The following is a 27,989-nucleotide window of genomic DNA, read 5'->3' as shown; positions in this document are numbered from 1 at the left end:
GACAACTGCATATAATCATTTAATCACACGTACACAAATCTAATTTGTAACATCCATATTTGAGTCAGTCGAGGTTCCTTTACACGAACCTTGATTACTTCAAAGTAATATGTTCCGTAATCTGTAACGATAACTGGAAAAGCAATTTGGAACCCTTACATTTATTAGGTCGTAATAAAAGTACGACTGTATCACACATGTGTTTCGCTCGACAATATTTACTTTATTCAACTCTGCAGCGAAGTGAGCGAGAGTTCCAAAATAATTTGAATTAAACTTTCTCCAATGTGCGAAAAACACTTTTGTTCATTTACATTTGACACCAAACATAATCGCACGCAGCCGTATTCTAATACTGTGGCATATCATAGCTAACCATATTACTAGCACATTAGGAATAGACACATTTTTTACACATTTTCAAATTACCTTATGAACCTACTACGGAATGGTACTTTGTAACATAAGGAACAAGAAGAAACAAAATGCATTAGTCATAATCACAATCACAAAAAATCAGAAAAGTGATCTTTTTTCTTTCATTTTGACACTGGATGAATATTTGTGCTTTCTCGGATGAAGGCAAGGACTCAGTATACTGCTGTTGATACCTCTATTAAAACTGCTATATCATCTTCAGAGCTCGTGTCCATTGACAGCTCAGTGGCACTTGGTGCTTAACCAGAACCGTTGCCAACAATCGTCAGCATCATGAATGAAAGTCACTCATGCGAGTGCATTTCTGACAGAAGCTAACCAATTTGGGATCTTGGCTACTTTGGAGGGCTTCTTGTAATAGTTCGTTGCATTCATCGTCCTTAGCAGAAACACTTGTATGAGGAAGCAAGAGAGGAACATATTTCAGGAGTCGTGATATCTCAGTCTTTGTTGGACGCCGCAATGAATCACTCGCTACATAATACTTCCAAATGCGGCTGAGTGTTGCACAGAAACGCTTATCTACTGCCTTGACATATGAGTGGAGTACCATCAGTTTCAGACAAAGCGTAGTTCTCATACTCGTATAGCCCCAACGAGATGGCAGCTCGAGATTAGTCAATAAACTCGCTGCGTCATAATCACAAGAATATGGCAATAATGTCACCAGCTCTTCTCTCATATAACAACTTGCACAGATTCGCGTTGGTGAATCGCCTATCCAATTAGGACAGTTCATAAGAGAGTGAGGGATGAGGCATCTCAGAATATTCATTCTCCAAGTTTCAGCGGAAATAACGCAGCACGTGTAACCCACCCTGTCGCGCATATTAGGGAATGAGTGGGGAAGAAGGAAGTTCACGATATCAACGGCACCACTTTCACAGGCCCAGTGAAGAGGTGTCCTTCCATACTTGTCACGGGAACTCATTCTAGAGCGGAGTAATAATAACTTCACAACGCCCAAGTGTCCTTTAAAGGCGCACACATGCATGGGCGTCATTCCATCCACATTGATCACGTCCACTGATGTATAAAGAGGAATGAGAAGCTTCACCACATTCGCGTGTCCCTTCCTCGCGCTCAAGTGCAATGCAGTGTTCTCTTTTTCATCTGTAAAGCACACGGATGAATGGGAGAGGTGGATCTTAACAGCTTCCACATTTCCTTCCTCTGCTTCTATTAGCAACTTGATATTGCCATCGTCGTCGATCATTTCCGCGTTGACATCGTCAATGTGGAGATCATCGGTGTTATTCATGTGCGACCATCCCCGATGTAAGGTAACGATGTCCTCATTTTTTACTCCACGTTCTACATAATCCTGCTCACTGAGATTTAAATGTGGCAGTAACAGCTTCATGTAATTAATGAGATTTTCTTCTTTTATCTTACGTAGCTTGTCCTTGGCCATATCATGTAGCAGTTTGCGGCTATCAGGATCACCAGCGATGTCATCTAAATGGAGGAAGAGAAGTTTCAGACACGAAATTTCTTCTTGGAAATCCCAATGCACGTCCACAGACACGTAGCTTCTGCTGATCCTCTGTGCATGCCTAGGGTCACTGTGTCGCAAATAAGGCCATAGAGTTTGCATCGCTTTCCTTACACCATCTTTCGCCCAGACGTACAACGGTGATGAGCCGAACGTTTCAGGTGAGTTCATGAGCGAGTGTGGGATGAGACAACTCACAACGTTGGACTCCACACTCGAATGATATTTCCAAATTGTCCAAGCAACGTCTAAGCACGTTTCTCCTTCGTAGTTAAGCATGTGCGCGTTTGTGTGGGGTAGAAGAAACGTCACAGCTTTAAGGGAACGAGAGCCAGAAGCCACATGAAGTGTCGTGTTCAGTCTGATCTGATATGCGTCATATGTCCTATTGCGAAGGAGTAACAACTTCATGGCCTCCAAATCATCTCTCTTTGCACATATATCCATCGGAGTGTGTTGCTCATAATCGAGAACATTCACTGAGGGATAAAGAGGAAGAAGTAGCTTCACAATCTCTGCATCTCTAGTCAAGTGCAAAGGAGTTTGAAATTTTCTATTTCTATTGTTAGCGGATAAATGTGCGCGGTAAATGTAAAACTTTGTTGTCTCCAGATTTCCTTCTTCCTCGCTAACGTGCAACATTGTGTTTCCATCGTTGTCAAGAATTCCCATATCGCAGTAAGGAAGGAGCATTTTACAAACAGCCTCGGTCTTTGCGTAAAACGGGACAGTTCTATTCCTACTGTCTGTAAAACTGTCAAGGTTTCCAATTACCGAAGACTCTGCAGAACATCTCAAGCTTCGTTCCTTGCGTGATTCTAATTGGTCCATGATGTCTCTGTCTAGTTCTCTTGTACTCTCTCTCGGGGACACATAGCTCAGATACACGTCTAAAACGCCTCGTAGGTCGTGTCTCACAGCCGTGAATATTGCTCGTTCAAGAAAATGTCTCTTTTGCTCCAAGGTTTCACATGTGCGTAGATTTTCGGTAGAACGTTCCACTGCTTCCTCACTGCATCGAGTGCATAACACGTTGAATCTCTCTATCAGAGCTGAAGTCTCAGTCCGCAGATATTTCTTCATAGCCATAGTCGACAAATAATACATAACAGACGCTTCCCACAGATCTTCCACCCGCTCTGCGTCCCATGGGGAAATGAGTTCCACGTACCCCAAAGGTGACATATTAAATAAATCATTCTCGATTAGTTCATCATCCATTGGAAGCCTCTTCAATGTTGCTTTATCAGAATGCAGGGCTGCTACGTGCCATGGCGTCCTTTTGATCTCATCCCGAACCAGCATGTGTTTTGTTTGAATATCACCTTGCTCAAAATATGAAGCGTCGTTGTTCATCACAGCAGAGTGAAGTGGATAGGACGCCGACGCCAGTCCATCGAACAACAGCATTACACCCTCGTAGTCTTCGTCACCATACAATCCGACGACGTTTTCCGTAAACCCGGATTTTTTTCTTCCTTTTGCCCTTTCCAACAGGTAGTGAGCTGCGAAAAATTCGGCGAAGGTCTTATGAACGAACTCGGGAATTCCTCCATCGTTAATTCTATTCACAAAACCTTCTTTGAAAGAATCCACGCCGGTGATGAAACTTCCTTCGGGATCTAACTGCTCTAATTCGTCTTCACTCAATAAGGTTTCCAAGGCATCCTGAGGAAATATACACTTCATAGCTAGGAGACCATGGTTTACGTAGAATGGAGACTTCGCGTCATGGTTGTCCCCTCGCACAGTACTTCGGGAGATGTCTTCCTTCACCTTCTCTTTTCTGTGCACAAGGTGCTTGTACTCGACAAACATCTTGTACATGTGTACAGTGTACATACTGCCGCCACAAATGTCAGCAATATTAAGAAGTGAAGAGTAATCGTCCGACTTTGTAATTTCCCCGCACTCCATCTGAGCAATCATACGAAGTAGGAGAGGGGTTTCCAGGATTGTCTTGTTTTTCTCCTTCAATGTCGCGTATACTTGCTGGAATTTTTGTAGAAATGCGTCATTCCTGGTGGCCGGAGTTTCTCTTTGGGCCCTATATTTTGTGAGGAATTCATTCTGGTTTTCATCAGAAAAAGGAACGAGATCGTATGACACTGTGTGCAAGGCATCTTGTACATGGTGCTTAAACACAGTGCGAGTAAAAATGTACACCTTGTAAACTTTTCTCTTAGCTAGAAACTGTACAAGTTCCACCACACACTCTCGACATTTCTCATTGACTTCATCGACGCCATCCAACATGATGACGACCTCGAAAGGGCTTCCATTGATCAAGCTTCCTTCGAACAAAGCGAACTCCAGACCATTTTTTCCTACTTTGCACATATCCGCTAGATATTCCAGACTAGGCGATGCAGTTTTAACCAATGCCATTCTCTGAGGAAGGTCAACGTAGAGCACCCATCGCTTCTTGTTTCGAGTTTTTAATCCTGTACACAACTGAGATGCCAACACACTCTTTCCCATACCAGGTGCGCCAGTGACGAGGACGACCTTCTCAGACACTTTCAGCAACGCCTCTGTAGTATAATCGTCACTTCCCGTCATTGGAAGGTGACTGAGAGGGCCATTTGATTTAATCCACACCAGTCCCTCACCAGATTCACTGATCCGGAACAGATGCACCACCTTCCCTCTGTAGTTATTATTTCGTAGGAGAGCTTCATAGTCACGTGGCTCCTGAAGGACCACAAATTTTTCAAAACTCTCTAAATTATCCTGATGTTTTGCCTGATAACCTTGAGGTACAAGTTTTGTAGCACAATCATCCGGACACCCCAAAAGAGCGAAAGCCTCATTGTTGTCGTCCAGTCTGCACTTTTTCAGGTCAATTTTCACAGCCCTTGTAAACACTCGCTCCACATAACAGTTCTTAACACTTCCTTCTAGTTCATGAAGGGGAGGTCCCACGTCAATGTACAGTGATTCACACAGCTTTAGGAAAACCGAAGTGTCTACACAACGTAAGAAGGTGTCGATATTCATTGCTTCAGGAAAGCCAGAAACATATCTGCCCTGAAGTTCTACGCGAGATTTTTTGAAGACTTCTGCTTTGCAGCTATTCGCGACATGCTCCAAACTCGCTTCATGGACGTTAGACACTAAAGGTTTCTTGTCAAAAAGTGCTTCTTCCACTTGCTTCAACAAGTCATCCTTGCCACTGTCTTCCACAAGCAAGATGACTTTCACTCCAGTCACACTGGACACTTCACTCAAAAATCTGAGGCCCCGTCCGAAGTTTGTGTTAGGACGGACCGTCACGAGCACAAATGCACATTTGTAGACCACTAACACATCTGTCCAGTCCGTCTGGGATGTCTCGAAGAACAAGTATGGCTGGCCCGAAGATTTCACAGCGTTGTGAACCATTATTTCCAGAAGACCCAGCTCTGGACCGGTAAGTACGTGAAGCGGCCCTTCTTTCCAGATACTCTTCTTTAATGGTTTCTCGAATTTGACGTCAAGTTTGCCAACGTTGAAAGATTTTTGGAGTCTAGCGTTTTCTTCTTTGATCTTTTCTGCGTCTGCTGAAGGGATTCCACTGTGAATGTATTCCAGCACGTCCCGGATGACATGGTCCTTGAAAAAATTGAGTAGTTCGGGTACTTCCCGTTCCAGAATCCTATGACCTTCGTCGCAACCATGTTGAACCAGAACGTGAGGGATCCGTACAATTAACTCTTCTTCTTCATTTCTGTCCATAAAAGCTTGTTGGATGAGAAGGTTCATATCTTCTTGCCTCGATTTTATGTCATTCATGATGTCACTGTATTGCTTCTCCCGCTCCTTATCGTCCCTGTAATATGGCTTGCCATCATTCCTGTACACTAGGTAAAGTGCCATATGACATAACTCGTGAATAAGTGTTCCCCAGACTTCGGTTTCTTCACCTCGGCCTCCGATGAAAACTCTTTGTTCTTTGTAGAAAGTAAGGCCGGCGACGCCTCGACTGCAGCTTCCCGTGATCCCTTCAACATTTTCACTGTTGTAGTCGAACCTAATTTCCAGGTGTGGCGCTCTTGCAGCCACTTTGAGAATAATCCTGTTTACTTCATCATTGGAGAGCTGCTTAAACATCTTCTCCAATCGTACACCGAAGTCATCACATCTAGTGACGCTCAGTGATTTGCTTTTCAAATAGTCAATGTAAGAGTCCTCGCATTCTGTGGTGTAATATCGTTGTCGACGAATTTCAGCTTGTTCAAGGGGTGAGAGGTACCAGTAACATGAAGATTCTTCGGTGTTCTTGAGTCCACATTCCCGCGAGACTAAAAGGCCATGAATATTGAAGGCTGCCTCTTCGACTGCTTTGTAACGAGCTGACTTTTTTGTGACAGGATCCAACCACAGTTTCAAAGCAGGTGCAGCATCCAGGCACTTTAGAACACGAGCCTCGTCTTTCGCCGCAATGGCTTCGTGCATTTCCTTCCTGACGTCTTTCCACTGTGGCGACCTTTCCATGTTGAGATCAAATTCAGGTGTCGAAGCCATGTCCTTGGAGTTGAAGAGACAAATTCCTGTAATTTTAACGAGGAATTTAGGAACGTAAGCAACATTAATCGAAATACTATAAATAGGTCAAGTGCGGTAATTTATCTGGACCGCGACTCTTGTTTTTCCATTTTCGTGAACTGTTTTTTTTCTCATCAAGTCACACGAGTTTGTCATGAACAATGCGTGTGACGAATATGAACCACGTCACGAGTTGGCGGATATGGAAAATAATAGGCTACCAAAGTTGCAGGTTTTTGACCTACCTCCCTAAATGCGCGTCACGAAGAATGCCCGATAGTTTCCAACGATCTCTTTTATATGATTTGACAGAGCGTTTAATGACAAACAGGACGATGTAACCCATTTCAACCCTTTCGTAGTTGCAGAAAAGCATTTACGCAGGCAAAAAGCTCATTTTTTTGCAGATGAGAAGCTCTTATTTTACCTCGACACCCGCAAATCCGCAAACCTCAAAGGTAGAGCAAACAGTACAGCAGCACGTGGGCAGCAAGCGTGGGGAACTTTAAATGCGTGACCTTAATGACTACCAAGATACGAGCCCTGAAAGGAAGCGCAGTGCTCGAAAAGGTCAGTCTTGAACATTACGTTAAAAAAACAGCTGTCCGATATTTTCAGCTATCTTCTCCGCCAATGTACTTCCGAAGCACTAGGCTTCAACGTATGCTGGAATGAAAAACATCAGAGAGGTCAACCGGACCACCGCGCCTGATTCTACCTGAAATCACCCTGCCCAGGACTGGATTCAAAAAAGCAATCAAGCCTTTACTATACTGTAGGCAAGGAAGACTCAGATCCAGAATAAAGGGAAGGAATGCACTTGGACGTCTCCTCCATAGTGAATATGACGTACTTAACGTGAATTTCTGAATAATAATAATTAAAAAAAGAGAAAACAGGAGATTGGAACAGCACGAGGAAGCCAATATGGACGATGAAAGACTGAAAGGTAATGTGAACCAACAATCATATTGCGATAAAAGATTAGTATACAAATCATTAATGGATTCAGAACAATGGTGGGAGAGTATACGACTGTAGCAACAGAGGTTTTCTAGTATGTCCGTTCCAGCTAGTAGTGTTTGTTGGTTTGCTTGTGTTGCCTCACACTTGCGTAGGGTCAGAGACATACAAGACAAACGGACAGAACAGGACTCAAACAGCAAAGCAACGATTGTTGTCACAATTACGCTAGGTCGGGGTAAGGAGGTCATGTATAGACCGCGTAGGCGAGTGAGAGAGGGTTCGGTAACGCATACTGGAGTCGGGGCTAAAAAAAAAAAAATACGTACCGTACCACAGAGCAAGGGAACACAACAAGATGGCGCATATGCAGTCAAGCAGGTGTAAGAACTCCATTGTGTAAGAGCCTGAGCGTTGACACACAAACTGTGTGCTCGTGTGTTGATGTCCGTCCGTCCGTGTGCTTTTACGTATACTCAGGCTCTTAGACAATGGGGAAGGAAACACGACAACGTCCAGGGCAGCTCATGTAGCAGAGTTTGAGCAAGGTATCTGGAAGCAGAGAAACAGAAAAATGTCTTACAAAACACTCTATAGACTGCACTTAAGTCCAGCGACGTAGCTATGAAGCATTTAATATGCTGAATGCAAGGAAGACACAGAACCAGAATAAAGAAAAAAGAATGCACATGGACGTCTCTTCGGTATGGAATGCCATGTATGTAAAAATACGGGAGATTGGAGCAGCACGAGGAAGCCAATATGGACGATGAAAGACAGAAAGGCAATGTGAAGCAACAATAATATTGTCATAAAAGATCAGTACAAATAACTAATTCAATCCAGAGCAATGTTCGAACAGAGTACAAGTGTAGCAACAGAAGTTTTCGAGTATGTCTTTTCCAGCCAGTAGTGTTTGTTTATCTGCTTGTGTTACCTCACACTTGGGCAGGGTCAGAGACATACAAGACAAACGGACAGAACAGGACTCAAACAGCAAAGCAATGATTTTTGTCCCAATTACGCTAGGTCGGGGTAAGGAGGTCATGTATTGACCACATGGGAGCGTGAGAGAGGGTTGGGTAACACATTCTTAAAGTCCGGCTAAATAAAAAAATTTAAAAGATACGTATCCTGCAACAGAGCAAAGAAATACAAGATGGCGCTTCTTTCATAGAACTGTCACGAACGCCCTTGATCAATCTTCCTCGGGGATCTAACTTCCCTAATTCATCTTCATTCAATAAGATTTCCAAGATATCCTGAGGAGATATAGACTTTATAGCGAGGAGACAACGGTTTGAGTAGAATGAAGACTTTGCGTCATGGTTGTCCCCTCGCACGGCACTTAGGGAGATGTTTTCTTTCATTTTTTTCTTTTCTGTGTACAAGGTGCTTGTATTCGGCAAACATCTTGCACACGTGTACAATGCATATACTCCTGTCACCAGAACTGTCGGCAGTATTAGGGGGCAAAGAGCAATTGTCACACTATGCAATTTCTCCATACTTCATCTCAGCCATCATACGAAGTAGGAGAGGAGTTTCTAGGATTTTTTTGTTTGTTTTCCTTCTTCGGTGACGTATACATTTGGTGCAACTTCTGCAAAGATGCAACATTCGTGGTGGCTGAAGTTTCTCGCTCACCCCTATATTTTGCGAGGATCTTGGTTGTACTCAGTAAAAGGACAAAGTTTGTATGAGACTGTGTCGAAGGTATCTTGTGCATGATGTTGGAACAGGATGCGAGTAAAAAGGTATATCTTGTACACTTTCATCTTAGCCAGAAACAGTATAAGGTCCAGCATGCATCCCATTTAACGCCATGACGGATGTTACATGGAATTGTGGATGTTGACTTCATCAAAGAGATCATCGATTCACGACAACTAGGCTCAGGGGGAGAGCCACACAAACCGTTCTTGTTCCTTTTAGTTCTCATGGACTTGCATACACACAAATTAATATACGCGTGCAAGCTGAGAGGACGACAGAAAGCAGCAGACAGTGAAGAGATCGCCATAATAAATAGAAAATAACGTACCGTACAATAAAGCAAAGAGTCACAACATCTTGAACAACTTGAGCAGCCCAACACGTGCAGGGTATCTGGAACAAGACAAACAGAAAAACAGTCTTATCAAAGAGGCACATGCATGGTGCGTTTTTAGTCGCGCAACAGAAGTTATCTCTTTGCAGATCGAGGAACTGACATTTAAGGCAGATTCACATTACTGTGTTTATGGCTGCGTGCAGCGTCTTACGTGTATCTACGTTCTATCCTGAAAGATGTTCCCTTGCAGCAATTGGCTGTCAGCTCACGTAACTTGCAAGCGCAACCGTAAATGCAGTAAAGTGAATCACCCTTTAGGATTAGTTGCCCGTACCCTACCTAACGAATCCACAGCGACCAATCAAAATATTTTCAAAATGAGTGGAATTCTATCACTTCGAAATTCTAAATTACAATGGCATATGGCAAAAATTAGCAGTCTCGCTTTTGGTGCAACAAAGAGTAAAGCGATAGCTACCTTCAAACTCCCGCAAAAATGCGGGGATAATTTTAAATTGAACGAAATTGTTTGCAGATATTGGTGCGATGTAGGAGCACTGCGGATTATCGTGCTAGAGAGGATCTGCGGGGTTTAGCGTGACAAAAAACGGGCCACGAGTACCTCAGGTGTCCCACCCACATAACCATCTCGCATCGTATAGTTGGCCGATGTGAAAGCGAAGGAATCCCGAGCCCACGGTTGGTCCCCCAACGATAGTCCTTCCTATCACTAGAGGTGAGTGCGGGTAAGCAAATTTGGACCCGCACCCGCAGTGCTGTCTGTATACCCGCATTGGGACCCTCAGGGGGAAGTGAGTGGTATATACCGCCAGCTCAGACGCCCGTTTTCTTGTTGACCCTCTGGCTCTGCATGATGATGACGATGATGCGGGCACGATACTGTCGCGAAGCGAATTGGGCCGTCGAGTCGTCGAATAAACAGCAAATGGTTTATTAAACTACTTGTTATCAAACACACAAGAGTGATAGCTCTCTGAACACAACTGAGTCCAAAGAATGAATGCTCCAGCCTGGAGCACACAAGCATTTAAGCGTCGCACTTTTTAAGGACGCAACTTTGTGATGGCCCATATGAGTGCAAGGCACTCATATGGGCCATCACAAAGTTGCGTCCCTACCTGTATGGACGGCCGTTCAAGGTGGTAACAGACCACCATTCTCTGTGCTAGCTGGCTGGTTTAAGGGACCCCTCAGGACGCGAGATGGAGCCTCCAATTACAGGAGTATGACGTAACCATCACATACAGGTCAGGAGGAAAACACAGTGACGCCAACAGCAGTACCTTCGGCAGCACGTATCCGTTTTGTGTGATGTCCGCATTGCTCTTGTAACATATCATGGAGGCTAGATATGTATCGTACACACAAGTGAGTCTTTTGATGGGAGAAGGCACGCGAAAAAGGCATCGCATTAGTTTAAGTGCATTCCCACCCCAACATGAATTAAGCCACGCGTTATTGCGGAACACTTTCGTCCCTCGTCCACTTTACCGCTGTTTCTATTTTGAAACAACGGAAATTCTGAGCGTTGGCTATGTGACGTCTCAGATGGCTTCAATCGTATGCCAATAAAACTGCAATTCAACAGAGAGCCATATATGCCTGCATTAATAATCCAACTCGCCCGCCAGCACTTGCCTGCTGAAGTCTGGCACATTGACATTAATACGGCCAACGACATAGGACACCGCTGAGCTCACGTGTGACAGAGAGGGATCACTTAGGTGGCCATGGAGTGAGGGTAATGCGGGTATACCCGCATTACGCGTATACCGCGGGTATACCCGCATTACCCGCGGTCGCGTTGTGGGTGCACCCGCATTTTACCCGCTACCCGCAGCGATCGCGAATTCCTACCCGCAAATCGTGACAATGTGTGGGTAACTCAGGTACACTCGCACCCGCGCTCAGCTCTACCAATCACCTTCTTTCAAAGTTGGAATACATAGCCTCCACAAAAAAAAAAAAAAAAAGAACAATTCTTTGCACCTGATGTGAACCCGCATTGAAAGTTTCACAGCGGAGAGGCCAGCACACGAGAAGTCACGTGTGTACGGCTGCCAGTCGAAATGGAAGCGACTCTGAACTCTTCGACTTCACCGCTTCGCTCGGGAGTGCGTCAGAGGGCTTGCAACAAGGAGAAGAATTTTTTTTCCTTTTTGTAGCAGTATTCCGGCGTGCAGTACAATGCGTTCATGATAACTAAAACGCATTATGAATGTGTTCCAACCCTTTTAAAGAATCTGTTCTACGTTCATGATGTTTATCTAGCGTGAGATTACTGTAATTTCACGCGTATAAGCTGCAGGGCGCGTTTTTAGGAACGTTTTGAAAATTTTCCGACAGATAAGCCGCACTCGCAGATAAGCCACGAGCAATACGAGACGACTTCTATGAGCGACAAAGGAGATCGTGGAGAAGGCGATAAACCCTGTGGTCTATACTCCGGGATCGGCACGGTGTACAACAAAGGAGGTCAGCTCTAGAGTTCTACCAAGCCCGGATTCTGCCCTTGTTGTGCGTTTTTCATGGATCGAGGAATCAGTGGTCTTCCAGAAGGCATGAATCACTGTCACCACTTTCGTGAAGGCTGTTTAGTGGACCCATCCCTGTTACGCACAGTTCGTGCACCAGCAGAGCAGTGCTATTCCAGACAAACTGTCGACCCTTTTGTTAAAATCTGTGTATGTGGATAATACCTAACAAAAATAGTCATCAGATAAGCCACACCAGTGGATAAGCCGCAGAGCACCCGTGACAAAAAAATCGCGCATAAGCCGTGGCTAAGACGCATGAAATTATGGTATACGGAATAGATTCCAGCGAACGTGTTTGTTTGTCAGACCGTCGTTTCTTGTAAGTGGGAGGCTCTGAAGGGACTTACCTTATTGTGTGGTACAACCGTGTGCAAGAATGTAACCTCCCTGGGAGCCCTCGCTGTGATGGTACGTGTTGACAGGTGGTTGAACGAGTACTTGCTACGATAAAAAAAAAGGAAACGTTGAGGGAATGCGGGCTATAGTCCCAGTCAACTATGCTCTCTGGCTGTGCAAAACCACACAATAGAGCGTATAATAGTATTCGAGTCTTACAAACCTTTTTCTTCAGTACTTCTTTCAAGCACCAGGTCAATCACGTGTCAGTCTTTGTGACCCTGCGCTCATCGGCTGACCCATGGCCCACCTGCAATGTGCGATGTGACTTACAAGACAACCACATGATCTTCCATGGTTACGGACGGGACATGACTTCACTAGTGTGGTGGAAAGCGTGTTGTCTCAGATTCCATGCAGGCCTTGCTGCATACTTTCTATACTAAGTATGCACTTCACTTGGAGTTCCGAGAAGTGTGTAGTACTGCGCATGTAGAAAACCACAGAATGCCTACAGAATGCCTATACTACAGAATGCCTCAAGTATTCCGACAACAATTGACGTTCGCAAATTTATGCTCGTCGCTACATTGTAATGAAGATCGCATCCACAAGGTACTGTCCATAATATACTTTTAAATGGCACGTGAGTAACGTTCTTGAGGTTTAATTTCACCTACAACATGGCCCAGCAGGCTTTACACAAAGAAAAGTTTTGTGCTAAATAGAGGACTATCAATAGGAGGTAAAGGTCTCGTAACAGTATTACCTTACAGCTGAAAACAAATAAGAAGCCATTTTACGAGGTATACAGCGATGAATGACATCACTGTGTCACACTAAAATAGAAAAAAAAAACAAAAAAAGAACATTCTATTGCCTTCGAGGGACCTCGTCGCTGCTGTCATGAATTTCATCGTACCTCCTTGCGACAGTTACTTGCTCATATCACTGCAGCAACAATGGCATAAGAAGCTATCTTCTAAGTATAGCGTGTTTTCACATGACTTCAAACGAATGTACGTCACTTTTTCTCCCCAGCTGGATGGTCTAGCGGTTGCTGCAAAACGACGCCTCGAAATACGGCCCAGTTCGTACCCTTCTTCTATCGCGAAGGCACTTTGTCACATTTTCTTTCACCGAAAATAAAGGTTTGTTGCACGGAGAAAATAGCGCACTTGAAGAGACAGCTAAGTGCGAAGGGGTGCCTTTTTTTTTGGTAGACCCACAGGTCACGTGGACATTGCGTTTACATTCACGAACGACCGGTTGAACCGCAATATTACATAGTTCACAAAACTGCGCACACATTAAAATGTGTATTATAGTGCGTATTAATTATGCTATAAGGGGGGATGATTATGGCACTGATTACACGGTCACTAATACGGAGATAAGGTTAGACGGGTGCGGTGTTCTTGTCTTATCAGTTTTTATTATTTTCTTTCCCTCTAGGCCTCTTGAGGTGACCAGTCCCAGCAAGGAAATCTTAGACTTTGTAATAAACTATGAGCAAAATTCGACAGCGACTGTTCAGAAAAACACCCCCATAAACGAGAAGGGATGGCATGTGAGATTGTTCCCCACTCCTAATGCGTGAGAGAATAAGAGCACAATCGTGGGAGAACTACGCAGATATTTAGGGATAGTAACACACCGCGAGAAAGGGACAAGTCGTAACTGCAGTTGAGCTAACCTAGGTTACGGGTAACTACGGTTTGCTGCAGTTACACGGCAAACACAACCGCAGTTACCCGATTAGCGCAAACCTCTCTTGGCAGGCTCGGTTTGTGCTGGGTAACTAACAATGCGGTAGTATCCGTACCGACCGTGTGTGGATCCCGTGAGTCTTCCCAAAACTCCATGAATTGACATGTCGCAATGGCCGAAGCACTGTTACACATTTGGGAAGATAACTTATGGGCGCTACCCTCCAACCCATATGACGCGTAATCACGCTCGAATGGCAGAACAGTTGAATGCTGGACTGCCTCCCGGTGAAGAACCGTACACGGTTCCCGGATTCATTTCCGTCATCCCGATCTGCACCATCGTTTTTCAAGGGGGTTGCGACGGCTCATCCCAGGTTACGCCAGCTAAACGTAAAGGCGTACGGTTCTTTGCGCCGGTGTGAACCTGCATTGAAAGTTTCACAGAGAAGAGGGCGATAGAAGTGCTGAAAATGAGCACCGCAGATACCGAAATTCGCGCGACTCTGACATCACAGCCCTCGCCGCCCCCCAGTGAGGCAACGGACGAGAACGGCTACTAATAGGAATTGACGCAACTCTGAGATCTGTGTGCAGCACAATGCGCCCGAGATATAATAAACGACATCTATGAAAGTGCCCTAACCCTTTGAAGGTGATAACATTGGGCCTGTCGGTACAAATTCAGGAAAAGCTTTTGCATCGATACCACGGCTTCTAGAGAGAAAAAATAGCAACAAAACCACAAAAACACCATGCGTGGAGGCTGATGGTAAAATCCTTATATTTTTCCAGCCAAAATTACTTTGAAAAAAGTGGATTTTTAAAATTTATTCTACGAAATTAACCCTCAACGTTGCAGACCTTGCAGACCAAACAACAGTAATCCTGGCATCTATTTCTCACCCCTTCCTCACTACTTCAGCGCCACTATCGGGGAAAAAAAGAAACGTATACAAATTTTCGAGTTTATTATCTAAAAACTTCGTATTTTTGGGACGTATTTTACATCGTAACCACTAAATCAACATATATTACACAAAACAACAGCAATATTTCACAGAAAATCACACTTTTATAACTTTTCTAACCATAGCGACAGTAAAGCAGACGACATATCTCGAGAAGCTCCGCAAATGTCCGTCATGAACCTCTTCACTCTCGGACGAATACTTACGGACACTGAAAAAACAGTGACATGGATTCACGAGAAAGGATTGGTCCCTACCACCATGATATGCCCCCGTTGTGGCCACCAACTAGTGTCCAAGCCGTGCCAGCGCACTTTCGGTCGCTTTCGGTGCCGCCGCAACCACCCGGAATTTTGCCAGTCCACCACTATCGGGACCTGGTTCGAGAACACTCGATTGGCGCCGGAGCAAGTACTCGTACTCACCTACTGCTTCGCAACAAAAATGACCTTCCGGCAAGCAGTCAAAGAAGCATCCCTGGACAGTACCATGTCCGAGGCGACAGTCACGGACTGGTATTCGTATTGCAGGGAAGTGTGTACTGACTCCCTTTCAGACGTACACAGGGGAAAAATCGGAGGCACAAACCACGTCGTAGAAATCGACGAATGCAAAATAGGCCGACGCAAATATCAACGTGGTCGTGTTGTGGAGGGGACCTGGATCCTGGGCCTTATCGATGTGGACACAAAGGAGCTCCGACTTGCCATTTGTCCTGACAACAAAAGGGACAAAAACACGCTCCTTGCCCTCATCGATGCCAATGTGGAAAAGGGGACCACAATATACACTGACTGCTGGAAGGGCTACTGTGGACTATCCGCTGAAGGCTTCCAGCATATGACCGTCAACCATCAGTACCAGTTTGTGGACCCAGACACCGGTGTGACCACAAACCACATCGAATCACAATGGAGGCCACTCCGACACAGGCTTGCCAGAGGAGGAGTGACCAGCGACAACATGGCACACCACCTCACCGAGTACCTCTGCAGATTGGACTGTACAAACAAACATGAAGACCCTTTCGACAGGATGCTCAGTGACATTAAGCGCCTGTACACACCTGGACATCGCACTGAAGGTTGAAGCCTAGAAGTGACACTGTAAATATTTGTAAATACTTGTAAATATTTGTACATATTTGACGGACCCCTTTCGGGTGACTGTATGCGGTTGGGTACTACCCTGCACCGCACTGATGAGCCCCAATTAGGGTGAAACGGTCACCCTAAAGCCACTCTTTCAACGTGTGAGATACATAAAAACCTAACCCAACCTTGGTCAGTCTTGACTTGAGCACATTCTTCGCAAACTGACTGACTCTCCAACGTGTGAAATACGCAAAAACCTAACCTAACCTAACCTCAGTCACGCCGGATCACAGTCTACATGGGCCCTCTAGACACATGGAATACGTGTTCTCCAGACCTAACCTAACCTCAGTCACGCCGGATCACAGTCTATATGGGCCCTCTCGACACATGGAATACGTGTTCACCAGACCTAACCTAACCTCAGTCACGCCGGATCACAGTCTACATGAGCCCTCTCGACACATGGAATACGTGTTCACCAGACCTAACCTAACCTCAGTCACGCCGGATCACAGTCTACACGGGCCCTCTCGACACATGGAATACGTGTTCACCAGACCCAACCTAACCTCAGTAACGCCGGATCACAGTCTACATGAGCCCTCTCGACACATGGACTACGTGTTCACCAGACCCAACCTAACCTCAGTCACGCCGGATCACAGTCTACATGAGCCCTCTCGACACATGGAATACGTGTTCACCAGACCTAACCTAACCTCAGTCACGCCGGATCACAGTCTACATGAGCCCTCTCGACACATGGACTACGTGTTCACCAGACCCAACCTAACCTCAGTCACGCCGGATCACAGTCTACATGGGCCCTCTCGACACATGGACTACGTGTTCACCAGACCCAACCTAACCTCAGTCACGCCGGATCACAGTCTACATGAGCCCTCTCGACACATGGAATACGTGTTCACCAGACCCAACCTAACCTCAGTCACGCCGGATCACAGTCTACATGGGCCCTCTCGACACATGGACTACGTGTTCACCAGACCCAACCTAACCTCAGTCACGCCGGATCACAGTCTACACGGGCCCTCTCGACACATGGACTACGTGTTCACCAGACCCAACCTAACCTCAGTCACGCCGGATCACAGTCTACATGGGCCCTCTCGACACATGGACTACGTGTTCACCAGACCCAACCTAACCTCAGTCACGCCGGATCACAGTCTACATGGGCCCTCTCGACACATGGACTACGTGTTCACCAGACCCAACCTAACCTCAGTCACGCCGGATCACAGTCTACATGAGCCCTCTCGACACATGGACTACGTGTTCACCAGACCCAACCTAACCTCAGTCACGCCGGATCACAGTCTACATGGGCCCTCTCGACACATGGACTACGTGTTCACCAGACCCAACCTAACCTCAGTCACGCCGGATCACAGTCTACATGAGCCCTCTCGACACATGGACTACGTGTTCACCAGACCCAACCTAACCTCAGTCACGCCGGATCACAGTCTACATGAGCTTTCTCCACACATGGAATACGCACTCAGCTGACCTGACCTAACCTCAACCACACCCATTTCCTCTGATTCATTTGTGCCTCTGCTAATAACTTTCAATATTAAACTTTCAATATTAAACTTTCAATATTAAATTTCAATACATTTCAATATTAAATGCTGCTAATAACGTTCAATAATAAATTTCAATGTTATATTCAATACATTTCAATATTAAATGCTGTATTCCAGACATCTACAAACAAAGCACGCATGCAGTTTTCTGTTTTACATCACAGTTGGCCCTAGGAGCTTTAACTATTCTAATAACCCTGCTCTACCTTTCGTTTCAAAAGAAGATGAATGTCCGTACGTATCGTCTGGCAACAATGACCGTAGCGTACTCCTGCTAAACTTACATCCATCCGTGCGCTTCGGGATCGATGCAAAAGCACAGCCCAAATTCATGTTCAAAGTGATAAAAGCGTAAACATAATGACAGGCGTTTTTTTGTCTTGTGTGCGCTTTTATCACTGGTCTTTCACGCTGTGTTGCAACGCCCGCACGTCTACGTACTTTCAGTGCATCACATTAACTCACAAAATCGCGGATTCACAAAGAAAAATATGACGCAGACAATAACACGGAGGATCCTATAAGAACATGCAACAAACATCGTCAATCAACTGCGATCTAACAACAAAGTCAATTGTGGAAGAGGACATTAAATGCACGAGGTCGGAAAAACACCAGAAAAAAACGTGACCTTCGTCAACGCTCCGACTGATTTGGGTGTAACAGCAGCGAACTGTGGTTCACGGTAACCGCGTTCTTGTGGCCTAACTGCTGTTAAGCGTAACAGCGGTTAAAGCTGCCCGTGTAACCGGGGTATTACTGTGACGAAGTCGCAGAGGACTTGCAGGTCCAACAAAGACAGACACAAGAAAATCCCGCGGCTCGTACACGATAGAATTAATCAAAAACGTTATTTAGAAACACAGTGAGAACAGTAAGAAGAAGAAATAATCGCAGCTACACAGTGAAACACTACAACGCAGCGTTAATAATAGCGAAAAATATACGCATTGGGAACCACATCTTACCCTGCACCTCCTACCGCCATGGAAGAAAGGAAGCGGAGGAGGAAAGAATGGGTTTAGGTTTCGGGTTGCATATTCCCATGCGTATTCCCTTTTAAGGTAATGGTGGCCGATATCCGATATCCTTGCGTGGCGCTAACTGTAAGTAAGAAAAACGATATGTCGAAGAATAATAACATTGCTCCTGTGGGAGGTATTTCTGAAGAATTTAGTTCCCCGAGTAAGTGAAGTCGTGTTAATTTTCGTATGCACAACATAAAAAGCGTGATATATATGACGATGGTTGACGTCGTCTGCTTCTGTTATATACGTCAAAATGTATACGTCAAAGACACAGCCCCAACGAATTACATACGAGTGCTGCGCACAAGAACAAATTAGAAGTCGTTTGAGTTGTCTTTTCATGTTGTGTGTACTATTTAGGTGCAATTAGTGCAGATCTGTTCTCGTCATCGATATGTCTCTTGAATTTTGACACATGCTCTCGAAGTAAATTAACGGCAAAATTAACGAGAGTTCCGTGGTATCGCGAATTATTAAATTCTTCAAGATTCGTGATAGAAAAAGCGATTGTATAGTTCTTTGACGTATCATCATATTTTACGTCTTTTTACACTTAGCGCCCTACAAAGACATCGACACCATTCTTTCCTCCTTTCTTCAATGGCGGTAAGTAAACATGTAAACATGTTCGCGGCAGGAACTTTGAAACTTTAAAGCTCCTAGCACGCCTCTAGTAACGACAAAGTAGCTTCGAGTGTTGCTTAGAACCAGCCTTTGCTCTTCACTTCGAGGCGAAGTAAATGTGTTGCTCTGTCAATGGAAACGACAGTGGGATCGTCGCTACACAAAGAAGCTATCTGACATTAGACTTGTAAATCTACTCGCAGTTATTATTATTACTATCGATAACATCCTTTGTTCCGTGCTGTCCTAGTGCTCCAGGACTGTCGGGGAAGAATGACGATTGGAGAAGCAACCAGGACAGAACATAAAGGAGTAGGACACAGACCTTTCCACAGGACGCAAGATTCCATCTTCAGAACAGAGTGAGTTCTGTCTAGTTTTGGGTGTGACATTGGCCCGCAGAACTCACCTCGAGTATAATTAAATGTCGTAACGCGTGCCAACAGAGCACGATGGGTTCCAACTTTTCGCTCTTTTTTCAAAAACACGACGAGGCCCCGAAAAGCGAATTACAAGGGCTGGTTTTCTTCAAATAAATAAAAACACGCATTCGCACCAAGGCGTGTGTAAAAGATGTGTCTCGTGCAACACATTCATTCATTTTTCACTTATCCACTCTGGTGTTCCATAAAGAAGCCAACTAAGAAGGCCTAAAAATCGACATAACAGACACTCAGAAGGCCCAATGAACCATCACAGCCATCAAGAAATAAAGAGTGTGTTTGAAAAGTTAGAACTGCTACATAAAGTAGCAGAGCAACAAAGTCGAGTTTGGGACAGGCATTGGGAATGTGCTGAGGAAAGTTTTTTTTAAATTTTTTTAAAGCAGGAATCACGGAATCCTCGTTATGGGGTTACGCGTTTGTTGATCGCGGTGGCACCTCAATAAACCGGCTGGCAGGAATTGTCAGCACTCCATCGCCTCAATAAATTAATGATTAAATTATTAGCAACCCGCCCGTATCAGTTAGCAGCGTGTCGTAACGTAGTGACCCTAACCTGTCCCTTTAATTTTGCCACAGTCGATACAGAGAGAGATTATTTTCAAAAGGTTATCTAGAAAAGTGACTTTCCACAGGAATTGTTTTCAATGTTTCATTTTTTTAAAGATTTAGTTTGGCAAACACCGACAACTTTATTTTATTGCGATTAATTGAGCTTAGAGCTAGTTTTAATTTCGGTAGTCCTCTCTTCTGGCTTTTTGTCCGTCTTATAGTTGGGCTTTACGATTGCCACCCACCCGTTTCATAACGGCTTACCACCACGGCTAACCACTCGAGACCACTGTGACAGGTGCGACGTAGTTTTTTTGCTCACCCAAAAGTTAGTCTTTGGAGCCGGGGAAAAAGGGTCTGTTAAAGGTACAAAGTCGCAATCAACAGGTTTAATTTTGTTATATCGCCCACTACAACTTTACCATTGACATTTTTGCTCTATTTCTTATAATTAAGAAACTAACAACGAGGAAAGAAAATCTAAACGCTGGCTTGACAAAACAGAAAATAACAATTTACTACAGCAGTTTCATCTCCATATGGGAGGCATCTAGGATTGCCACCAGACCGGTATTATACCAGGACGGCCGGTTAGTTGCTCGCTCTGCTGGTTGCCGGCAGGAAGATGATAGCGGCTCAACTCAATTTGTGGCTCAACACCTTTCATATATGCTTTTCCCTTCAACATTCCACTACAGCTTGAATAAATCTGGAGCACAGATCCAACTCCGTGCAGTCACCAGTTGTTACATTAGTTCCTCATTATTATTATTATTATATTGTTATTGTTATTATTATTATTATTACACACAGGAACCGCTTCCTCGTATTGTCTTGAGCTCCTCTTCCACCTCTCACCCACTTCCCTTTCCCGCGAGCCTTTCCTCCTTTCCCTCCATTCCACCTCCTCTCCCTCAGCTGGTATTTTTCACTACGAAAGGTGGCAACCCTAGAGGCATCCTCAGTGAGGAACAGAATGAGAGGCGAACACGACCGACGTATTATTTAAGCGGGTCAGATGCACGATTCGAGCACTTTTCTAGGACCCCGCCTTCGTTCTCGTGGTCAGCGTCACTGCATGGGGGAAATCGAATCCCCCCACCCACCCACCCCCAGAGTCCCAGACTGGGGGAGCGTACAAACTGCAAATGCCGGGAGTGCGAAGCGTCTTACATTGGCCAAACTGGTCGTAAACGCCGTACAAGACTAGAGGAACACGAACGCGAGGTACGCAATTCCACAGACGCAACGCGGTTCAAGACTGAACTAACCGATCATTGTTGGACGAGGAGACATTCTTTCGATTTCTCCCTATGCAGTGACCCTGGCCAGAGAATAAAGATTGGGGTCCTCGGAAACTGCTCGAATCGTGGCGCCCCCTCATCATTTGAGCCTCAAGTTTTCGGGAATTTTTTCTTTTTTTCTAAATTCGGGGAGTGGGGGGGAAGAATCGGGTAAATAAACGCATGTACTAATTTTGCGCGAATTAGCATGAAAAAAACTACCGGTACGCTAAATTCGGGAAGAAATCGGGCTCAGTTACTCAAACTAACTGTAGTGGTTTGGTACAAACAGTGACGCGGCTGCATTTGCTGCCAAAACAGCAAGTTAATGCATTCCTACAGACATCCCAGTGAGGGGAATTTGCCGGGTAAAAATCGGGTTTCACCCTAAAGGGTGAACCTTCAATTCGGGGAAGAAGAATCGGGGAAAAAACCCTAAAACTTCAGGCTCTACTCATCGTGCATCTGACCCGCTTAAATAACCCGTTGCTCGTGTTCGCCTCTCATTCTGTTCCTCGCTGAGGAATATCTTGGAGACGAATAGGGTTGCCGCCTTTCATAGTTAAAAGGTACTGGCTGAGGGAGAGGAGGTGGAGTAGAGGGGAAGGGAAAGTGGGTGAGCACGGAGAGAGAATGAGAGCATGCTCGCTCAAGATAATACCAGGAAACATAAGTTCCTGTGTGTGGCTGGATCGTTGGAGTTAGAAATTTCTCTGAACAGGCACGAACGGTACACTGGTTCGTATTGGAGCAACCGGATTGAACTGCCATTTACTTTGAAAAACGCATTGATGCGCACACAAACTCTTCTTTGCAGGAGGAGATCTCATGATGGTTGCATACGGCCTAAGTTCTATCTGGCGCGACACAACCGCCAATGGCTTTGCACAACCACTGATCCTCTCCCCTCCGAACACGAGTCTTCGTGAATAACAATGGCAATAATAATAATGACTAACTATGAAAACGACTTCTGTCTGCGGAGTTGGGTCTGTACCCCAGATTTATTCGTGCTGTAGTGGAATGTTGAAGCCAAAACCTCGCAAAAGCCCCTACGAAAGGTCTCGAGCCACAAATACCGGCAAAAGGCTGCCAGTATCACCTTCCTACCGGCAGAGCGACCAAATAACCGACCATGCCGGTATGATACCGGCCCGGTTGCAACCCTAGAAACGAAACGTCTGTAGTAAATTATTTTCTGTTGTGTCGAGCCAGTGTTTAGGTTTTTTTCTCGTTGCTAGTCATGCGCTCTCCTGGCTTTTGGAATATTTTTCCAGTTAAAAAACTGACTAATCGTTTCCAGTTCATTAATTGCAAAAATGGTTTGAGTATCCCAATAACACTGTAAGGTAACAACGTACAGTCCGGCTTTTTTTTTTTGGTGAGCGATGGAACCATTTTTTTTAAACTTGGGCTAATTTTTCGTGATGCACCCCAAATAGCGTTGAGCCCATAATATTTGGACAAGTAGATTTTTCAATGCGTTTTTTTTTTTAGCGTATTCGGTGAAACAATCTGCGTGTATTTTTTTTTTTTTATTCTGTCACCCACTTGTCTCTTTTTGTTTCACTTCAGGGACAAAGGGTGTTAACTTCTCATTAAAGAAGAGCCAAGTGATACCTGCACATTTGAGTTCTTGAGTCCCAGCCATATGGATCCACAGCTGCAAGAGATGCTGCTGTCCCCAAAGTGCAGTGTTCAGCTTTCGAGAGTAAAAGTGGAACCTCCTGATGCTGCATGTCTACATGAACAGGAACAGTACTGCAGCGAGTCTCCATCAAGAAGCAATAGTTACGGTAAATTATTTTATAAATCGTGTAAGTTGGTGAGTACGTCTTACGGAACGTCCCCCAGGGAACGTATCGCAGCGAGGTTTCATGTAAGTCATGTCAGATTCACATTCGAATTCCTTTATTTTCAAAACTCATATAATTTACGTACAGTAGCAACGGGACCTTGAGGGCAAACTGCCCCTACTCGGACAAGTCAAGATTTACTTCTATTTCTCGTGCATCCTTGAAAGATTTCCGTTAACTGTGTGCCATAATTTCACGAGTATTAGCCGCAGCTTATTATTTTTTTTCTCGCGGGTGCTCTGCGGCCTATCTGGTGACAATTTTTTCCTGCTTCACCATAGCCTCGCAATCTGGTGTCGAATGCGTCGACCTACTCACCAGGCTGTTGCACTTCACGGCAGGGATGGGCGGTATTTAAATACGTTGTATTTAAAATATAAATACACGTATTTAAATTCAGGCAAGAAAAATGTATTTATATTTATATTTACGTATTTATATTTCTATTTAAATACCGTTTTAGGCGTATCTATATTTAAAATACAACTAAATACACATATCTCATCCTCCCATATTTGTGGGCTTCTCTCGAGTCCCACATTGTTAGCCTCCAGCGATGAAGAATATTTTGGTTTAGGCTACAGGTCACTCATCCTGTGTGTTCGGGGATTTCCGTCCTTCTAGAAAACAGCATAATGTGCGAACGAGGGCATCGCCACCCCCGTTGCTTCAGTCTTGGAAGCGGGGAGAGAAATGAGAACACCAATTTGGGAAGAATATGATTTGTGACCCTCTTGCATCACTTGACAAAGCCTGGTGTCTAAAGGGAACCCTTAAAATGCAACCGTTAGCGGCAATTCTACTCACTGGAAACTCAGGACAATGGCTGTGTGTGGCTACCGCGCAGTTTTTCACTGTCGTCGCTGAAGATGGAAAGTCGAACATAAGTAGAGGAGGCAAGCAAGCTGGTGTATACGATTGAACAGAAACATCTCCTTGAGTCCGAGGAGCAGCGGGGTGGGGACTGGACAGGACAGACAGGGGACAAGACCCGACAACGATGACTCAAAACCAGCAAATGAACACTATATAATATTCAACATAGAGAAAGTGGAAGAAGCGATAACGAGTTCATTAGCTGGTTTTAAGTCGTCGTCGGTTCTTGTCCCGTGTCCGTCCTGTCTAGTACCCCTCTCGCTGCTCCTGAGACTCAAGGAGACGTTTCTGTTCAATGGAAAGCTGGTCCACGCAAGGTGCTGAAATCATCACGCTGCATCACGGAAAAAATAAAGAAATATGTGGGCATTGTGTGCTGCAGACAGGCATCCACAGGTGGCTCCGTCTATACGCTAATTTAAAAGACTAATGTGCCTGGACGGCTCAAAGTACTTACGAAAGTAGTTACACTATTTAAATACTGTCTTAATGTATTTATATTTCGTATTTAATTACGTTCATCATAAAGTATTTATAGGCACTATTTAAATACATGAAAACATGTAGTATTTTGTATTTATATTTAAATACCCAAAAAGTGTATTTATGCCCATCCCTGCTTCACGGTGAAACCGTCTGCTCTCGTAGATTTCGTCTGCCGGGTGGACGAAGTGACCCTCTAGTTTAGTTATCATGTCGTCACACTTTTGCTGTCTTCGGGTTTCTCGAGGCTCAAAGGAGCGGGAGAGCTTGAAGCCCCACGCCGGTAGAGGAGTGTTCGCACGCGTGTTTCATCTTGCGATACCTGAATTGAACTGAATTGAATGTATTTAAACTTTACAATGCTTAATGAATGGTACAGTTTATACAGATAGAAGACCCAGAGGGAAAAGTACCCCGGTTAAAGGGTCTTCCGTGTGACGTACAAAGATTAGAGCCATGACAAAACAATACAAAAAATGCGAAGGTAAAAACAATACACCAACATAATACACGAAATACATACAAACATAATACATGAAAACGATGCAAAGATGAAAAACAATGCACAAAAATATGCATGTAATCGGAAGGCACGCACTAGACACAGCTGCGCACCTTTGTGCCTCAAATCAGTAATATTATCGTACGTAATATATAGCGAAATTAACCTTTATACATTTTTGACAGCAAAAAAATATTTCGCTGGTTTTTTAAATTCAAAAAACTTTTTGACACTTTTTATGTTTGGTGGTACGCTGTTCCATTCATTTACGCTACGAAACAAAAAAGTTAGTTTCCCGTAGTTAGTGTTAACGGTAGGGAAGTTGAAGATACCTTCAGCCTCTGCTCTCGTGTGGTGAACGGCTCTAAGTTCATCGTAGTTCATGGCTACAGAAAGGAGGTGTCCGCTCAAAATGCCAAACGTTATATGTAATATGTGTTATATGTTATATGTAATATGTGAAGCGAAGGCATAGTCCTCGAAGAACTGCTCAATCAATCAGTCAATCAATCAAAGAACTGCTCGCCACGACGGCCACTCTGCTGGTTTGCAAAGTCGAACCTGGAAGGCGCTGGGAGACCAACGCCACTGACACCGCTGAATTGTAGCGGCTGAGGCTTCGTAGACGCTGACGCTCCATTGGCCATGGTTTCTGCACCTGGCGGGGTATCTGGTATGGTGGAATGAAAGGGGTGGGGGTGTCCGCATCACCCCACTTCTGACACCATGTTGTTGCGCGAATGACGAGCAGCCGTCTCGTACGAAACCAGCGCAGGAAGAAGACTTTATTTCCGTAAGCCGTCGTCTTTGATGTGGTAACAACAGTGACACCGGGACTAGGACATAGCGAGTACGAACAACGGTACGGCGTAACACATAGAGATAAGAGATAACAGTCTCCCAATATCTCCCGTACGACCCGTAAACGAGACCGTCACGCAGCTAGCAAAAATATTGAAGTCGCTTAGTCGAGCATGGGGGGGGGGCCTTCTTCAAATTCATATACGACTTGTGGGATGTGCTGACTCATTTCGGTTTGTTAAGGCAAAGAAGACACGAAAATACTCCGTCACCTTTTGCCACCTTCACCCTGAACATCTCGTCCAACCCAGGCCACGTTGACGCGATTATTATCTGTGCCATCTCGTAGTGCAACGAGTGATCATCGCTGGAGCCCACAAGTGTGGAGGTGGGAAAGAAAATACGGGGACTAAGGTCTCTTCCCGGGATACGCTGCTAGGCTAATGACTTGCATGAGCTGTATGTTTAATGCACTCTGGTCTTGTTGCCCAGGTCAGGTGAACACACTTTACAACAACACGGCCAATCAGCCGAGAGTGACAATACCATCTCAGGATTCGAATTTAGGCGAGCGTAATTACTCTAATGTATCCATTGGCAGCAGCTGGGAGTTGACACACACACACAAAAGAAGAAATCCAGGGTTTTTCTCCGAAGATGCTTTCATGGTCAGTGACAGGACTGGAAAGCGTTGCAGCATTCGTAGAGTTCTTCGTTTTCAGGTTAAACCCAATTTCAAACCTTCCCGCGAACAAGTTTTCAAGAATTCGGATGAAACACGATATCTACCCGAAATCCTTGTGGTCCTTGCGTAATCCTTGCGGAAATGCTCGTCGTTCTCTGTAAACCGTCGGAAAAGTGAAGCATAATATTAGCAAAGAGAGCTATTTGTGACAATCTATTTGTCCTCCTTTTAGAATCCCCTCCTGCAGAAGAAAAAAAGATGAGCTCTTGTGGAGCTCGTGCAAGCGTTTGAATACCACGGTCATTCACTGTCCCAGTTCAGAGCGGAAATATAAAGGTTCTCATTTCTTGTTCCAGTGTCACAGCAACTGTTCGTTTCATATGCCTTTCGTTTCACCTGAAAATCCAACCGGTGACATATCAAAGAGAGATCATAGAGCCCGATTTTCACCCTAATTCTCGTGCGTAAATAGCACCCAATTTTTTCCCTCCCAAATTTGACAAATCGTAAAACCCGAAAACGAAGAACCCTAAGCAGTCTCCATGCCGGTTACTTTTGGACTGAACAAGAGAATGTCTGTCGACCAGAGGCCCCCAGGTGCTGAACATCCAGGTCAGGTCACCTCGTGTTAGAAGCGTGCAGCATTTACGGGAATTTCCACATAGTAATTGACCGTGTCGTCCCTGTTGAAGCCGAGCATAAACGAAGAAAAGGAACGAATGAGTTACCGATTTTTGTAACTGAATACGTTATTAGTTACAGTTTTTCGAAAAGTAACTAGGTCATTACTTTGTTACAAAAAAAAGTAAATGGTTACTGGGTAATGAGTCACATACAGCTCTTGCCCTAACTGCGTACTACCCAAACGGTGAATGTTTATGGAACGTTTCTGAGGAAAATATCGCTCATCTACATAGTAGACATCATTTAAGAACGCAAGATTACGAGCAAGGTTTCGTGGATTGATGTTTTTGTATGTATTATGTACAGATAGGAGATGGAATGTAACTAGGTTCAGAAAGAGAACTCACTGAAAGTTGAGCTGACTGTCACTTTACTTGAAGCTTTACAATGTGACAACATTTACTTCTCCCTT

The 27,989-nt window shown here is 44.7% G+C and overlaps 3 protein-coding genes and 1 long non-coding RNA gene across 8 annotated transcripts in view; 2 read left to right on the top strand and 2 right to left on the bottom strand.

Moving 5' to 3' along the window:
- The window catches only part of LOC135374334 (uncharacterized), a 267,918-nt gene that overhangs the window by 34,293 nt on the left and 205,636 nt on the right, over positions 1-27,989 (bottom strand). The gene's annotated exons all lie outside the window — the stretch shown is intronic.
- Positions 2-27,989, bottom strand: part of LOC135374333 (uncharacterized) — a 70,185-nt gene continuing 42,197 nt past the window's right edge. The window contains exons 1-6 of one of the 5 annotated variants that reach the window (XM_064607314.1): positions 15,308-16,018; positions 12,594-12,680; positions 12,382-12,475; positions 9,468-9,532; positions 7,753-7,975; positions 2-6,465 (exon numbers count right to left, since the gene is read on the bottom strand). In XM_064607314.1, coding sequence (XP_064463384.1) covers positions 710-6,465; positions 7,753-7,819 — 5,823 coding nt within the window. In that variant the 5' untranslated portion in view covers positions 7,820-7,975; positions 9,468-9,532; positions 12,382-12,475; positions 12,594-12,680; positions 15,308-16,018 and the 3' untranslated portion in view covers positions 2-709. Of the gene's footprint in view, positions 6,466-7,752; positions 7,976-9,467; positions 9,533-12,381; positions 12,476-12,593; positions 12,681-12,736; positions 14,938-15,307; positions 16,019-27,989 lie in introns of those variants that run through there. The other 4 variants (XM_064607313.1, XM_064607315.1, XM_064607316.1 and 1 more) reach the window with 4 other exon arrangements.
- LOC135374322 (uncharacterized) lies at positions 15,225-16,139 on the top strand. Its single transcript, XM_064607301.1, has one exon. The coding sequence runs from the start codon at positions 15,225-15,227 to the stop codon at positions 16,137-16,139; it is 915 nt and encodes a 304-aa protein (XP_064463371.1).
- Positions 19,415-23,451, top strand: LOC135374328 (uncharacterized). The gene is made up of 3 exons (XR_010416845.1): positions 19,415-19,599; positions 19,663-19,774; positions 23,266-23,451. It is a non-coding gene; the product is annotated as an uncharacterized LOC135374328 (long non-coding RNA).

The sequence above is a fragment of the Ornithodoros turicata genome, unplaced genomic scaffold, assembly GCF_037126465.1.
Source record: "Ornithodoros turicata isolate Travis unplaced genomic scaffold, ASM3712646v1 Chromosome53, whole genome shotgun sequence".
Taxonomy (NCBI): domain Eukaryota; kingdom Metazoa; phylum Arthropoda; class Arachnida; order Ixodida; family Argasidae; genus Ornithodoros; species Ornithodoros turicata.
Note: the sequence above shows the minus strand (reverse complement) of the source record. Positions and strands in the feature narration are given on the sequence as shown.